Below are 17,116 nucleotides of genomic sequence, written 5' to 3'. Positions count from 1 at the left end.
ACAAGCTCTACTCTCATTTTTCTCATTTTCTGCTGTTGAGAAATTACCACTGTTTTCAAATTTGGTTTTGTTGATTTACCATGAGTAGTTGGGTGATGGTACTGGTCACTCATAAAAGTGGACAGATCATCACCAGCACCTGGAGAACCACTTGTTCTATAATGATGGAACTTCTGGTGAATGTTGTTCCATTGGAGACGAACAGATTTGACGGAAACAGATGTGTGTAAAAGGGTATTCACCCAGTATTCTGCATGTGTCCATGGCAGGTTCTTGTAATGCAATAATCTCCTCAAGAAGAGGACATCTTGCACAGACAATGAAAGTGGATGATCAATCGGCAATATATTTTTATCCACAAGACATTCAGTAGTAATGCCATATTTTGGGAATATCAAGGGCAATTCCAAACCAGGATCCTTCTGCAAATCTTTGAGGGTTGCTAATTTATCACCACCACTTTCTAAATATTTTTTCACTTTCCTAGTTAGGTTGCTAATTTTTTTTGGGATAATTAAAGTATCATCAATTTTGTTTAGTATAAACGGCAAATTTTGTTGGACATTTTCCCCCTTAGCTACAAGTCCATCAACGAGTAAACTGTATGTATGGTATGTTACATCAAGAGCTGGTAAAGGCGAATCACAGTGTAAGTTGTCAAGTATATGGAGAACTGCTGACTCCCTATCGTCCACTAAAAAAAAAAAAACACACAAAGTACTACATTGTCAAACTTTAATTTGGGATAGTTGTGTTGATATGAATTTCGGTCAACTCATTTAAAGGATAAATTGGCTTGGAAGTCGGAATATACCCCAAATTGTTTATCTTTTTTTTCCCTCACACATACATGTACATTAAACTAAATTAACTTGAAATTAAAATTTGTTGGAGCAAATTAAGTTATAACATTTAGAATGGAAATTGAGCATGTGACAAAATGGACAACTCAGCTAAATAACAGACAATAAAAGAAGGCCGCCAATAAATCTTCAACGCAGTGAGAAAATCCTGAATCCAGAGGGGGCTGTATCTGGCCCCTAAATAAAATTGTGTACTGTAGTAGTTCAGAGTATGCTTTTACATTTTTACATATATTAATGAAACTGAAAACCTTTACTTTATTCACATACATGTAGTATTGTTATTCTCATGTTAAAACTTTATTTTTAGTGTAATTTATATCTTCTACATATCTCTGTAATCACATAAAAAATTAAAAAAAATCATATAAAAAATTAGATATAAAAATATACTTCCCTGATATAACAACTGAACAAACTTCAAACAACAAACATAACTTCAAATAACCAGCCACTGAAATATTAAATTAGATAAAATACATATATGTCAACTTATAAATGCATAAATAAAGATCAATAAATATTAGGCTTAATAAAATAAATATATGTGTCAAGTGTTTCAATGTTGAAGCAAGTAATATTAGGTACCCTATGCTACCCCCTCCATTATAGTAGCCACTTCAATTAATATTTAGGGTGGTCATATAAAATAGAAAAGAAAAAAAAATAAACAAGTAAACCCCAAAGGACACATATATATTTTTTATTTTGACCTACATAAAAAATGGACAATCAATATTGAATAATGAAGTAAAGAAGATGAAATCATTCTGGCACTCAACTGTTACAACTAAAGGTGATGCTCTTTATTTTTATCTCATGAATCCTTTAAATTATTTGGTAATATGAGAAAATGTAATCCCGAATTGATTTCACAATCACTTTACTTTACATTGCATTGCGTTTCTATAAATATCTCAGATTTTCCGTAATTACCTGTGAAGTTGAGATAAACAAAGTCAAAGGTCACGTTACTTCCAAAAGAATATGTTATACTTACATATTACTAAAAATTAAATTACCTATGAACAAGTTTTGAATAAGAATCAGAAGTCTGGAAATCAGTGTACTGGAAATATAACGTAAAACCGAGATGTATCAACGTAAAGAATCGCTATCACATTCACTGAATGACGTTGTTGATTTGGGCCGCCATTACGCTGTTTGATAAAAATAGACAACGAGGTCAATCAACTTGTTGGACAAAAAAACAGTGAGCCAGGCGGTATTTCTTCTTTAAACTTTACCGGAACAACAAAAAACATTGAAAGTTTATGCAGATTGGATTTTCAAATTTTTAACTTACTGTTTACATATTTTTTTCAAAGTTGTTATCAGGAAAATTATTTTTCCGGTTCGTTCTTGAACCCTGGTTGGAAAGAAAATTATATTTTTAGAACCAGGGGAAGATCCGCCGTTCATTGGTTGTTATTTTAAAGTCGTAATTTGATTGGCTCACCGTTTCTTTTCATTGAGATCACGCGTGTACTAAATTATTTCGGTACCGTTGCACTTCCACGGGAAGTGCAGCATCACGAACGCTAGAGTTTAGCGACGACGTTCACAATAATTAAACAGAATAAATCAGCAAATGGACACAAAATAGAACAGTAGGGAATAACAAATTTAAGGCTGTAATTTTTATTTTATTTAAGCACACAATCAGATAGAAATTAAGACATGAAAGTCAAGTGTCAGCTCGTAAAAACGGCTGTTCCAATGCATAACGTCGTGACGTTGGAGTCCCTATCAATGAGACAACTATACAACAGGGTACTAATGATATATATGGCCTTAAACAAATAAACAATTCCGATATTGTACAGTCTGCTTCAAAAAGTTAAACCATAACAAAATATTTGCTGTGTGACAAACCAATAAAACAAGGAAAAAATATGACAGCCAGTACATAACAACAAATTTTCTGATTATTATTTTATTTTGAATTTAATAATTTGTCCTGTAGTGCTCTCAGTGCTTTGATATTCATTTGTCAAGTTTATGAAGCTAATATAAATCCTTATCATTTCAGATTGGAGTATATTATATTTTGTTATCGTTTCATTCCTCATTGTGGTAGCCATCACAGCAATAGTGTGGGGTTTTATTTGTTGGTGTAAAAATAGAAGGTAAATCTATAAATAGAAATGGTCTAATTTTGACAATTATCAATTTAAAATCTGTTTGTTTAACATAAAAGGCAAATCTATAAATACCTTCATATAAATATAGCCAGTGAAACCAACCCCTGCATAAATGGGTAACTTGTGTAAACTGAAGTCTTCTAATGCCTGACAGTCTGAACATTTCTAAATTACCTGCCCCCTATATTAGTAGATTCTTGCCTCTTGTCAGAAATTAGTAAAACATATTTTCCATTGATTCTCTTTTTGTCTTGCCTGGACTACAGTAGACTCCACCTAATCGGATATCGGTTAATCGAATATATCGGCTATTGTAATATTATTTCAAAACACCGAACCATTCCCTATACATTTCAGTCAAAATACATCGGATAATCGAATATCGGTTATAAGAATATATCGGCTAATTGGATAGGAATATTCATGGAAAATGTGTGAAACCCATGTACAATCGAATATTTTGAAATAATTTCATATTTTTTTTGACAGGAAATGAAGCCGGAAGTTACGCCATTACGAAGTTTGAGAAAACTTCAGTACAGAAATGTTTCATTTTATTAATAAAAACGATCTTTCATAGTCAAATAAAACATATTTTTTCTTATTGTCTTGTTTATTTTATGAATTTGATATTATATTCTGCCCAAGATGTGTTTGTTATGTGTTTATCCAAATGTGAACGTTATCATTTACTTCACAAACAATGACACGACAGAAATGATAAACTGTGCGTGATGTTCATCAATGTTTATTAAATATGAATGAAATGTACCTCTTTCTCAACAATTTATTAAAATATATATAGAAGTCACGTGTAAAAACAAGGAATCGTGTGTCAAAAGCATGTCCCAGGTGAAATAGAATTATGTAACTTGTACACACGTACACCATTTTCCTTTTACTTTCAGCCTTTTATTTTGAACCACGACAGATAAGATAGAAAAGGAAAATTAATTTTACTCATCTTGATGCCCAATTTTATAATCATAAACATAGTTGTATTACTTGAAATTGGAAATGGGTTTCATAAATAAAAAACTAGAAAATTAGATCCGAGTACGATTACAGTTAGAAGTTTATAGTCGGCATGAATTCGTAGCTATTTATAGAATTTACCTGTGGCCTACTTCCGAGAATTCATAGCTATTTTTAGCTTTTACCTGTTTTAACACACAAATGAAACAAATCACGCAAAAACAACAAGTCACATTATTTAAATGGTACATATTTTATTCAGATAATCATTCAACACATAATTAATAATTAATAATCAATAGACTGAAAGATAAACAAAATACATTATTATCAACTGATCGATCTGTTACTCAATCAACCGAATTATCCGAACTTGTACCTGAAAGAACAATGAGAATAGTTACAAATTTCCATTAATAAAGCAGCTATAATAGCTATTGGTGTCTTAGGGTCGTGTCTGTCAATTTTGAAAAAAAAACTTGGAGGAATATACGTTCATCGGCTAATTGAATATATCGGACAATCGGATATTTTTAGCTGACATTTTGGGTATCCGATTGGCCAGAGTCTACTGTATTGAATTTTACAAAGTTGGACTGAAGCTTCTAATTCAAGAGCAAAATTTTAAATATTCAAATACCGGTATTTTTTATTTATTTTTGTAAATGGAGTTTGTTAAAGTCAATATAACATTATTCATGACATTATATATTTTATCAGATGCAGATTTAGATGGCGGACGAAAAAAAGACACAGATATTCTCTGTTAAAGGACAGTGAATATAAAGATGAAATCAAACTTCTTCCAAAAGGTAAATACAAACATGATTAATTTCCAAATTGGTGATATACTGTAAATTCAGAATTTTGTGTGCAGCTATTATTAGAATTGTTCATCATAATGTGAGATTAATATTTGAACATGTAGGAAACGATACTTTCAAGTGATGATTTCAAAAATTGTTTTGCTACAGGAATTTAATCACGATCCCACAATTACAAACAGCCCAAAATTTCCGAATGTAAAAGTATATTAAAACATACCATTATGATCCATATGATCTATCTCTGTCCCATGCTGTATATTTTATTTATATAAACTTTTTAACATTGTCAGTATTGATTGTGAAATTGGAAAAGGTATTCTCTTTAAATTTGTATCATGGTGATGATATTGCAAATTCATTAACCTTTTCACTGATTGCTGCCCAGACAGAAGCTACTCTGAGACGATGGCTTCCCTGGCTACTATTACTTAAGTGGGAGATCTTCATAATAAATGTCAACAAAAACTTGTTTGTAGTTATTTGTGTATTTATATCATTCACTAACACTATGTTCAGTTTTGTTCATGTTTTGATAATTTTTTCTTCATAAAATATTCAAATTTTCAAATTTTCGGCATTATCTAGGTGAAATTCTCAAAATTCTGCTCTTTGACCCCAAATCGTAATTTTTTAACCCAAATCGTAATTTTTTTACCAAAAACGGAAAAATTTTGAAAATTTTTACGAGGCTGTACAAATTCCTCACATTGAACAATGTCCATTCCAAGTGTTTTGTACATAAAACGACATTTTATGTCAAAAAAGTATACTAGTTTGGCTTCAATTCTTCCATTTTCTTTCAAAAAAAATGTTCCCTCATTTCAAATTCTCGTAAATTCCGTAAATTTCCTCTGATTTTGACACCGTTTTCATCAAACGTAAGCGCGATGTTTACACTTTCATCCGGGTATTCATCAAAGAAAGATAACTCATGTTTGCACTGTTTTGAGCGGGAAATATAAAAGAGGTATTCCGATCCCGGTAAAACGGGACTCATAGTCATCTGTCTAAAGCGTGAGTCCCGGTAAACCTGGACTCATCGGCGAAAGGGTTAAATGGAATTTAAAAACAAAATTCCTTTTCTGTAACAAAAGTATAACACGAAGGCAAAAAAAGAATATCTTCCCATAATAGAGACACTTTAACCAGACTTAACAAAAATTTCTAACATCCAATAGACTATTTCACGTTATCTTTCAATCTGCATTTCAAAGTTAAATCAAACATGGCATGAATAATGTCTACAAATAGTCCTGATTTGATTCTAGGAGAAAAAAATCAAACAGCTATTTGAAGGTACAAAGTAAATTTTATTTTATTGGTCAACTCTCCACTAGCTATTAGTTATAGGATACATGATTTGTAATTTCTACAAGCAAGTTGTTACAGGATTGATGATTGGTTAACTCTCCACAAGCAAGTTGTTACAGGATTTATGATTGGTCAACTCTCACCAAGCCATTTGTTAAAGGATTGATGATTTGTCAACTTTTCACAAGCCTTTTGTTACTGTTGCTATATTTTGTTCACATCCAAAATAATACAAATGACTCATATAGACTTGGAGCCTCTAGTTTTTATAGTCAGGATTTTTATAACATCATACACTTTAATAACTAGCATTTACACGCACAGATCAGAGATGGAGCTTGGTTTACTTGCATGATTGATCTCAACTTAAGCTTTTACATGCACTAATTACTGATCACTGTATTTTTGTGGATATATGATTTCATGGTTTTACAGTAGTCTGTATATGATATAGCTTATACAAACTTTTGAGTTGAAATATTTTTTTAGAAGTGAAAAGTTAAAGTGTAAGTAGTAGCATCCATAGAATTGTTTTTAGGAATCCTATGCATTTGATTGGCTGTATCTATTGGTCTGAATTAAGTGGCTGTTGATATTAACTAAAAAATCACCAATATGTATCGAAAGAAACAACTGCATGTTCACATACTTCATCATCCCCGACCTTGTAAGGGGTGAATAGCCTGTCAAGGTCGTTAAACACTTCTATCACCATCACTTTATCATCTTCTCCCCCTTCACTGCTTCCCCTCGTTACCACTTTTGTGTTTCAGAAGCCAATCAAAACCGTTTTCTCTGAAGATTATTCTCACATGCTAAATTTTGAACTTGTGTTGTTTTCTCTAGTTGTAAAATCGCCTGTGAACATGGCATGTGAATTTTCATCTGCAAGTAGGTTCTTACACAGCTGAAGGATAAAAGCATGACTGTTTGACAAAATTCAATGATGCAGTACTACCATAAAGATGATAAATAGTATTTTTTACACTATTTTTTTGACATAATACTTGTAACATTTAATTTTTGTATTCAATTAAATCATTTAAAGGACAATGTACTATTCCTTTTTCACGAAGACAAACAAACAGAATGGGACCCCTCCCTCCCCCCCCCCCCCCACCATTATGAGTGGTGTTCTTTAAATGAGGAACTGTTCCTAAAAATAAGGTGTCATTTTACTGTTGAAAAAAAAAGAAAGAACATTTTTAAGATCAAAAGTATATTTTTTTAGAAGTGAAAAGTTAAAGTGTAAGTAGTAGCATCCATAGAATTGTTTTTAGGAATCCAATGCCTTTGATTGGCTGCATCTATTAGTCTGAATTAAGTGGCTGTTGATATTAACTAAAAAATCACCAATATGTATCGAAAGAAACAACTGCATGTTCACATACTTCATCATCCCCGACCTTGTAAGGGGTGAATAGCCTGTCAAGGTCGTTAAACACTTCTATCACCATCACTTTATCATCTTCTCTCCCTTCACTGCTTCCCCTCGTTACCACTTTTGTGTTTCAGAAGGCATACGGGTAATTTCATTGTTCATAGGCCTAAAAGAAAAAAATACTACATCATCAAGTAGATTTCTCATTGTATCGAATGATGTGAGCCAATCAGAATGTTTTGGTGTACAATTTTGAAAATATTACCCAGAATGCATTATAGTCTGAAAATGTGGGTTGAAGTCATAAAATAATGTTTCCTCTCTAACATGAAATTTAGGCCAAAAAGAAAATCGATCTTGTTTCTGGTTGTTCTGACAAACCCTTTCTTCACTGAGAATTTATTTCCAATCGTAAAAATAGAAACATTGATACTTTGAAGTAGTTTCTGACATTCACCTTTGGCTTTAACTTTGGCAATTTCCAGCGTAAATGTATGAAATTCTTGTTGGAAATATTATTTATGGCAAAGTTGTTGGTTGTTTTATGTGTGTTTACTTCATTTACTGGATTAATAGCATTACCTTCATTCATTTCCTAGATACATGCCATTTTGAACCATTTGATTAAAATACACATCTTGTCTCCAAGTTTTGCTTACAAGTTTATCTTTCTTTTCTGGTAATTAGCCAATGAAAGGACAAGGTTCACTTATAGCACAAAATGGCCTTAAATATCAACTTAATCATTAAACACCTTAAAGGTCACAATTTGATTTATAAATGGGTCTATTTCAAAAGTTCAATTGCTAAACACATCAGTTCTTTTCATACAGTACATAATATTCTCCAAAGTAAGCCCATTTTTGATATTTTCTCAAAATATGATGGTTTTGTGCAATTTTCAGACCTAAAAGCTTTAGAAACACCTTGGCCACAACCTATGATCCAAAATGTGTTGTGACCAAAAGATTCCAATTTTGATATAGTATTCATCAATATAAAAACTTTTTGGATTGTGGATGGCGGCCAAAGTTAATTATGCCAAAAACAATTAAAATTATGGCAAAAAAGTACCAAAATTGACCTTAAAATACAAATAATGATTACTTATGAGGTCATAGCTTCATAAATTGTAAAGGAAGTGTTAGAAAATATATTTTTGTCTTAATAGTATTATCACAAGTATTTCTAAGTGAAGTTTGTATGTTTTTGGTCGATTTTAAAAAACATAAAAATTTTAGGGCCAATTTCAACCCTTCGTGAACCTTCTCCTTCCAGCCTACAAATTTATGAAAGTGTGTTTCAGTTAGACAATACCAAAAGATCCCAAAAGGTCTTTAAAACATAAAGTAGAACTGGATGTTTTCAGGACCTTGTAAGCAAAGCTTGTATACTAGATCTGTAATTTGATGAGACTGCATTTTGAAACACCACTTTTCATCATGCTTCCAATCAAAATCATAGATCTAACTTATAAATCTGTACCTTATACATGTATTTTACTTAATAAGAAAATAATATTTTATATAGAAGATCAGATTGAAAAATAAGCAATTTATAATTGGTAAGTCATCTTGCTATGAGCATCCAAACTTATTTGTTATGTTGAATTTGATATTTAGAAATGTTAAATTTGCCAGTTTGCATGTACATTAGGCCAAATAAAAAAGTAGGTGTGGTTCCAGTTACATCTGAAAAAAAATTAGGGTAGGTAGGTAGGGATTTTTTTTTAATTTTATGTTTTTTTTTTTACATTGAGTCTATGGGAGCAACATTCTGACTTTAACAGTGCTTAATGAAAAATGACCATAAAATCTTTAGGGTAGGCTATTTTTAAGTCGAAAAAGTAGGGACAGTAGGGTTACTGGAACCACACATATAATTTTATTTGGCCTTATTAACACATATAAGCATTTGTAATACTGCAAGTTCAGAAATTGTGATGCTTTTTATTTGGGCAATAAATGAGACTATCAGATTCATTATTATATAAGCTTGCATTCATAATTCTTTCATAAAAATTAGCATGATTGTTTAACTAGATTTCACAATTTTGCTAGAATGCAAGGATTTGCAATTATAAATGATAAATAAAAGCCTTAAGGTGGTACCTAACACTACAGGGAGATAACTCTGTAAAATCAGCAGAATGTTTTTATGACGTTGTGTTCATAAGGGAATATCAAGCTTCTCAATGATCAAAATAAGTGTTTGTCAAACTGCTATATAACCAGTGTAATTTTTCTGATTAAACGGATGGTTCAAATTTTTTGAAATTTTTATATTTTTGTCAAAGGGTCAAAGTAAATAATTTGTCAAAATATTAAGAAGATTAAACAAGCCAAATTAAATTAAGTTAAAGTGTTAGGTACCACCTTAATTTCAGAATTTACATTATTGTCATCCATTGATAGTGGAACACTACTCTCGGGTTTCATGCTGAAATCTATGTACTCCTGTTTGATATTAAAAAATATGGTCACCCATCTAAAATGAAAAATGTCTATGTAAAACTTAAGTTACTTTTAAAAGTTTGTCATATATATTTCTTCTTTCATCCAAGCACATGAAACTGCTATGTATATCGTTCACAACTCCTGACTGAACTTTCTTTGAATCTTAAAAATGTTTGTGTGCATCAAAAGTTTAATTTTTTAGCCCTCATGTTTTTTTATAGACAAAAATTTTGCCATTTCTATGAAAAAGAGTAGGCATTTGTATTCAGAAGTCCTCATTCATTATGACTTAATTTCATTTAAACTTTTACAGAATTTATCATTTGACATTGTACATCTATTTTTAATTTTGGATACGAATAATTCTGAGGACACAGAACACATACAAAACAAGTTCAGATAATATCTGCTGTAATATTTGTCTAAATACCCCATATATGGCTCTTTACCCCAAATATATAAAGATTTCTTAAAATCTTACACTTCATTGATTTCAACCATGATGTTAAAAGTTCTGATTGTACAATAAATACTGTACAAACAGAAAAGGCTGACAAACAATGTCAGATTCTTCTGAAAATTGAAACTGGTGGATTCATCCTTGATTAAATAAAAATGGTTTGACCTAATTTCAAATACTAGTAGCTGACACGAATTGTCAGAACCTTTTGAAAATTGAAACTGATTTATTCATCCATGTTTAGAGAAAATTGGTTGGACCTAATTTCAAATAGCTGACAAAAAATTTTCAGAACCTTTTGAAAATTGAAAATTATTTATTCATCCATTGTGGGGTATGTCAAGACAAAAATGGTGGACTTACAATGCTTTAAAACTAAAGGGGAGTAACTCTGATACATGCTACATACATAACTATGGAACACAATACATGACATCTATGTTGAGAGAAAAATGAATGGACCTCATTACAATGCTTTAATAACTAAAGGGGAGTAACTCTGATACATGCTACATACATAACTATGGAACACAATACATGACATCTATGTTGAGAGAAGAATAGTTGGACCTCATTACTATGCTTTAATAACTAAAGGGGAGTAACTCTGATACATGCTACATACATAACTATGGAACACAATACATGACATCCATGTTGAGAGAAAAATAGTTGGACCTCATTACAATGCTTTAATAACCAAAGGGGAGTAACTCTGATACATGCTACATACATAACTATGGAACACAATATATGACATCCATGTTGAGAGAAAAATGGTTGTAGTACAGTCAATCTAGCATAAATTTGACCCTAACCTAAAAGTAATTGCAACAGAAGATTTTTAAGTTTTAATCTTTAGGATGATACCCTATATATACACAAAAAATTAGTCCCATAAATTTTAACTTGAGGAAGATGAAAAAAATCATGATTTAAAATTCCTAAGGAGATTTGCATTGAAAAGGGAGATAACTCTGCAAAAAGACATCTCATTAAAATCTATTTTATTTTCAGGTAAACCACAGAACAGCAGTGTGATGATATCAGAATCAGATTTCTCAAGTGATGAAGAAACATTATTTGTCAATCACAAGAAAAATGGCTTTGTCAAGAAACCTCCAAATGGCATATCTAAACAGCATTTGAAAAATAAACTTAAAGCTTGAAATTAGAGAGTTGTGTAAGGGGAGATAATTTGTTAATGACATAATTATCTCCCTTTAAGAAATCTTTACTGTTTGTAAATTTTCAACAAGGGTGATGGTAAATCATTCATATGTATTCAAAATGTTTCTGATCTAGTATTGGGTATAAGTTGAAAAACTTCATGAATTTCTGTATTTTAATTTCACTAATTTATGATTGAATTATAATTTTGAACTTCATCAGGAAATTTATACACAATGTTTGAAAATTTTCAGGAAATCCTAGACTTTGTCTAATCAAGATTGTAATCATTTCTGATTCATACTAGGCCTTCACAATTTCTCTTTCAAATTTCTACAATGAATACAATTTTGTAAATTGAAAATAAAACTATGATATAATTTTTTAATATAAAATTATATTATGACATTTTAATCCATATCTGTTTGTTTTAGATCCTTTCTAGTGACACTGTTTATTGTTACAGAAAAACTTAATGAATATTGAAAATGACATAAAAGAAAATAATTTGATTGTGTGCAATTATATGTTTATGATAAATTAACCATTAATACAGAATGTTGTTTTTGTCAAAAGTACATATATAACTATGTTGTTTAATATTGTTCACAAGATGTCATCAATAATATATGCAATATTTTTCTATCAGAGGTCTTATTTTGATATTTTCATTTAACATCTGAAAACATTCTCATTTTAATATTCCCAAACATATTCATACCCTGAATAATTTCAAAACTGTTGAATTCTGCGACTTTTTCTAATAATGAAAAATCAGAGGCGCTTTAATCAAGAGCTTTGAAATAGTCAGTTCACATTGTATAAATGAGTGGTCGTATTGTTTTAATCATTGGGAGTTTGGTCATCTTAATATTATTCTCCCTTACAAAATACATAACTTATTTTACAGAGTACACCTGTAAAATGCTCAGCTCAAATTCAGTAAAAGCAGGGCTCTTGGTCATAAAACTTTACTCAGTACTCCGAGTATAAAATAAGTGCTAGAAACACAAAATCCAGTATGTTGATTGGTTGATTCTTGAGTACAAAAATCGTGCTCAAAAGTTTTATGATCACAAGGCCAGGTCTATCTTAATTGACTAGGATTACCAGTTTTGCTGCAAAATTTGTGGTTAACTTGTGGCGCACTGGCTTTCTCCACTAATTAAGACTCTGAAATCGTCAATTTGAAATTCAAAGAAAGTATTTAAATGGCTATGGGTCTGTTTCTGCAAAATTGTTAAAAATACATCTGCTATTAAAGGGAAGTAGTCTAAATGACAAAAATAGGTTACTTTTATTTGGCAAGCCTGTGTTTAATAGACACATATCAAATATATAGCCAAAAGTCTAGATTTTGTACAAATATTTCATGTATTTTTGTGTTTTGAATTATATACACAATAAATAAAGAACAATACCACTGACTGAACAATTGATACTTATAAACTTTGTCAAATAAATACTGTGGTTATCCACAAAGTTAACTGTTAAGTGTTCAATAAAATGGTCATTTTCTGAGGGGATAAATGTAAATTTTTAAAACAGATGAAATCCAGTATGCAATTTTACTCAATCCATGAAAATTGGTACCCGTGATAAAACAGTGAACTGACAGTGGAGTTAAAAATTGACGTAAATTTTATTGTTTCAATTGTTTCAAGTTTTATCAACTTCTTATTGGATTTCATTTTTTTCCCACTTCTTGTTGTTAAAATATGTTAGAAATGTATTTGATTTTGGCTAAATGATTCTTAATTAAAAGTGTTCTTTTATGGTCACTTTGCATCTTCAAAAACAATTATTTTCATCTCATCATACAAAACTGAAATGGGATTTAGCGGAGTTATAATAAGTGTATGTTGAAATGTAAATTACACAATTAATAACGTCTTCATCAAAAGCAATATGTATTAATGATTGTGTGTATATGTGGTATTGTGTGTATAAATGTGATGTCTGAGATCAAATGGCTTTTGTTCGGAGGTCATAGTGTGAAATATTATTGCTACATGTCTTTCAATGAAGAAAACTAAATCCAAAGTAAATAAATTGTGCTAACAGTAAAATCTAGGAAAGATATGTATATTGTTTCAATCCAATGTATACACTAAACTTCATTTGACCTTTTGACCATTTTAAATTTCTTTTGACAACCTTCACTTTTTGAGACAAACTTAATTTATTAGTTGAAACCTAAATCCAAAGTGTAACTTTTGTGCTGCAAAGCACTTTAAAGTTGTATAATGTTCAGCCTTTCAGCATTCTCACAGTTTATAATTATGTTTTTGTTTCAGCAATACACTAATGTTATAAAACTATTATTTATATCTTTATTTGATTTTCTTAGTACCTTTATTTTGCTTTATAAATGTTTTTATTTATTTGTGTATTTTGTGTTTTGTGTGGTATATTTATTTGGGGTTAAAATTGCATGAAATTCATTCAAAATCTTCTTGCCACCTTAAGTATTTATTTCAAGAGCCTCATATCTTCCTTTGAGAGCACATACAACATAGTGTAGTGAAAGAAACATTCTTAAGATCCTATCCACAAGTAAATTATTATTGATATATACTCAGACATTCAAGTTACAAAATAATGTTTATATGCATAACCCTAATTTCCAAAACAGCTATTTTATAGAAAATTACACAAGATGTGCATAGTATATGAATAGATGGGTTCTAAAAATAGATTCAACTACATATATGGTCAAAGAAAGATAACTCAAATTAAAAAAAAAAAAATCTTACAGTGCTAATACAATGCTATGTTGAATTTATTACCCTTACATTGAAAGTAAAGCAAGTATTTCCATTCAGTACACTTAGATTCTATAAATTGTAATGTTATTCAAGTCCTCCTCAGATTGGTAATGTAACCTGTGTAAAACTGTAATCTGGACACAATCTTGGTGGGATCATGTTAAACAGGTAACACTATATTTTGTTTGTTTGTGTAATGTGCAATAACTTGTTTCAATGTCATAATACAAGTGAGATTTTTAAACATCGATATTAACTAGAATGGTAATTTGTTATTGTAATTTTGAAGATGCAATTATTAATATCCATCATAATTCATTAGATCTAACTTATGTATTGTAGAGGATATATAAATACTGTAAATATTGTAAATTCAGAAATTATTGCAATATTTTTAATAATGCAAAAAATGCTAAATATCAAGTAGGTAATAATAAAAAGTCACATTTATAATTTCAGTAATGATTTCCCTTCATACAATTTTGCAATTGCATTAATCTGATTTTGCATTTTTTCCAGTAGTCAAGGATTCGCAATAATAAGTGCACACATTTAATTTCTGAATTTACAGTAAATGATTATTGAAAGAGGTGTTAAGATATGAAAATTGATTATTATTTTAAATAACTTGTCAGTGATTGGTTAATTTATATAAAATTGTTATTTGGTAGTGTCAATTTCTTTTCATAGATTTATTTGATTTAATTCACCATTAGATCGTTAAAAAGCCGAAATATATGTGTGTTCCCATTTTCAAAAATTAAAAATATGTTCACTGTTTTTTTCAACTTACCTAAACTTAAAATAAATATTTTGAAATTAGCAAATCTAAAGTTGATGTTTTCTATTTTAAATTTTCTCTGAAAAATGATATGATAGTTTTGATTTATTTATGTATTTGTGAGTTGACAATAACATGTGCAGTGTTTTGTTTTTATATTAACCTCTTTGAACTGGGTTATTAACCTCAATTCCAATGCAATTATTTTGTAAAAAAGGACCAGCATAAAATTTTAATTGAAGAATTATTGATATCTTATTTCTGCAGAAGTAAATTTGGAAATCAAATTTTCTATAAAATAAATATTCATACCTGCCAATTTTTCAAAATCCCCATGGGGGTTTTGCGTGCATGATGGCTGTCAGAATCCTTAAAAATCTTCTAGGGGGCCTGCAAATACCTTTTAATGTTGTTTTTTTGGCTTCTTCATACTTTTATAAGCCTTAAGTCATTGTAAAATTAATTGTTTTGTTTAAATTGTTGACAAAATAGCTCTTTCAAAATTTCAATTTGGGAGCCTCCATGGGGGAAATCCCCTGCAAATAGTGACAGTTGGCAGGTATGTCTTTTTCTTGTGTAGAAATTCAAATACATTAGTCATTGACTGTTCATTTTATTTTTGTTTACTTTTATCTGTTTTGAACTACAGATAAATCTTGGCCAAAAAAAAAGATTCAACTGTCATACAGGCAGACCTCTCCAAAGTAAGGTCAAACCAATTGTTTTCTTGTTTTCCACTAAAAATTCTAAGGAATAATATGCACCCTCCTTCATAAAACTTTACTCTGTACTTGGAGTACAAATGTTTGCTTGAAATGCAGAATCCAATATTAAATTTGATTTGTCAATTTCTGAGTCCAGGTATGATAATTGTGCTGGAATGTTTTTGGCTGCAAGGCCTGGACTAGAAAATTTTTTTTTTTAATAATTTTTACAAATATTATATATTCCCAGAGAAAGTTATGTACAATTTGTTATTGTTTAGGTGCAGTTATTTGTATATAAATGGTTGAGTGCACTTGAAATCATGTTAAAAATAAATTTGTAATGAAATCTTGAAATCAATTGTTTTAAATCAGCCACTATAGAATTATGATTGTTCATACTTTCAAGTTTTCCTGCCATTGAATGAACAATAATTTGTTTAGACACTTTTAAGCAGCATAATTGGAAACTCTTGACATGGGATTGTTTAGCAAGTCAAAAGTCAATTGTCACAAAATTGAGATCAGTTATCTTACTTTACTGAACATTCTTGCTGTTTACAATTATCTGTATTTATAATTACCTTGACCCAGTAGTTTCAAAGGAACAGATTATTGTAAAAATTTACAAAAAGATTTTCACAAAATTGAGATCAGTGGTATAAAACAAGAATGCACATGTTGCTTATCATTGCCTCAATTATAATTCAGAGTAACTAAAAAAAGGTAATACTAGTAAAGTAGTTGTTTGACAGATCTAAAAAGTGGACACATGTTACAACTCATTACTGTCAAGGTGCTGGTTCAACATATAGTTAATATTTCTGTTCACAATTTACCTTGTACTGCAAGGCCTGGATTCAAAGTTCAATGTTACAAGATAAAAAATGGTTTGAGTTGACTTAAAGACATGTGAAAAAGTTATATAAAACTATTTCTGTCAAAGTTTTATTCTAAAGCATTGATTTTTATACGACCGCAAAAATTGAAAATTTTTTGGTCGTATATTGGTATGATGTTGGCGTCGTCGTCGTCCAAATACTTTTAGTTTTCGCACTCTAACTTAAGTAAATGTGAATAGAAATCTATGAAATTTTAACACAAGGTTTATGACCACAAAAGGAAGGTTGGGATTGATTTTGGGAATTTTGGTCCCAACATTTTAGGAATTAGGGGCCAAAAAGGGCCCATATAAGCATTTTCTTGGTTTTCGCACTATAACTTTAGTTTAAGTAAATAGAAATCTATGAAATTTTGACACAAGGTTTATGACCAC

The 17,116-nt window shown here is 30.2% G+C and overlaps 1 protein-coding gene across 18 annotated transcripts in view; it reads left to right on the top strand.

Annotated features, from left to right (window-relative positions):
* Positions 1-16,197, top strand: part of LOC139497999 (dyslexia-associated protein KIAA0319-like protein) — a 60,834-nt gene extending 44,637 nt beyond the window's left edge. For 7 of the 18 annotated variants that reach the window (XM_071286278.1, XM_071286277.1, XM_071286270.1 and 4 more), the window contains 3 exons: positions 2,896-2,992; positions 4,703-4,794; positions 11,435-13,191. In XM_071286278.1, coding sequence (XP_071142379.1) covers positions 2,896-2,992; positions 4,703-4,794; positions 11,435-11,586 — 341 coding nt within the window. In that variant the 3' untranslated portion in view covers positions 11,587-13,191. Of the gene's footprint in view, positions 1-2,895; positions 2,993-4,702; positions 4,795-6,609; positions 6,710-7,351; positions 7,369-9,031; positions 9,066-11,434 lie in introns of those variants that run through there. The other 11 variants (XM_071286284.1, XM_071286281.1, XM_071286273.1 and 8 more) reach the window with 6 other exon arrangements.
* Positions 16,198-17,116: the final 919 nt, after the last annotated feature.

The sequence above is a fragment of the Mytilus edulis genome, chromosome 12 (genome assembly GCF_963676685.1).
Source record: "Mytilus edulis chromosome 12, xbMytEdul2.2, whole genome shotgun sequence".
Lineage (NCBI taxonomy): Eukaryota > Metazoa > Mollusca > Bivalvia > Mytilida > Mytilidae > Mytilus > Mytilus edulis.
Note: the sequence above shows the minus strand (reverse complement) of the source record. Positions and strands in the feature narration are given on the sequence as shown.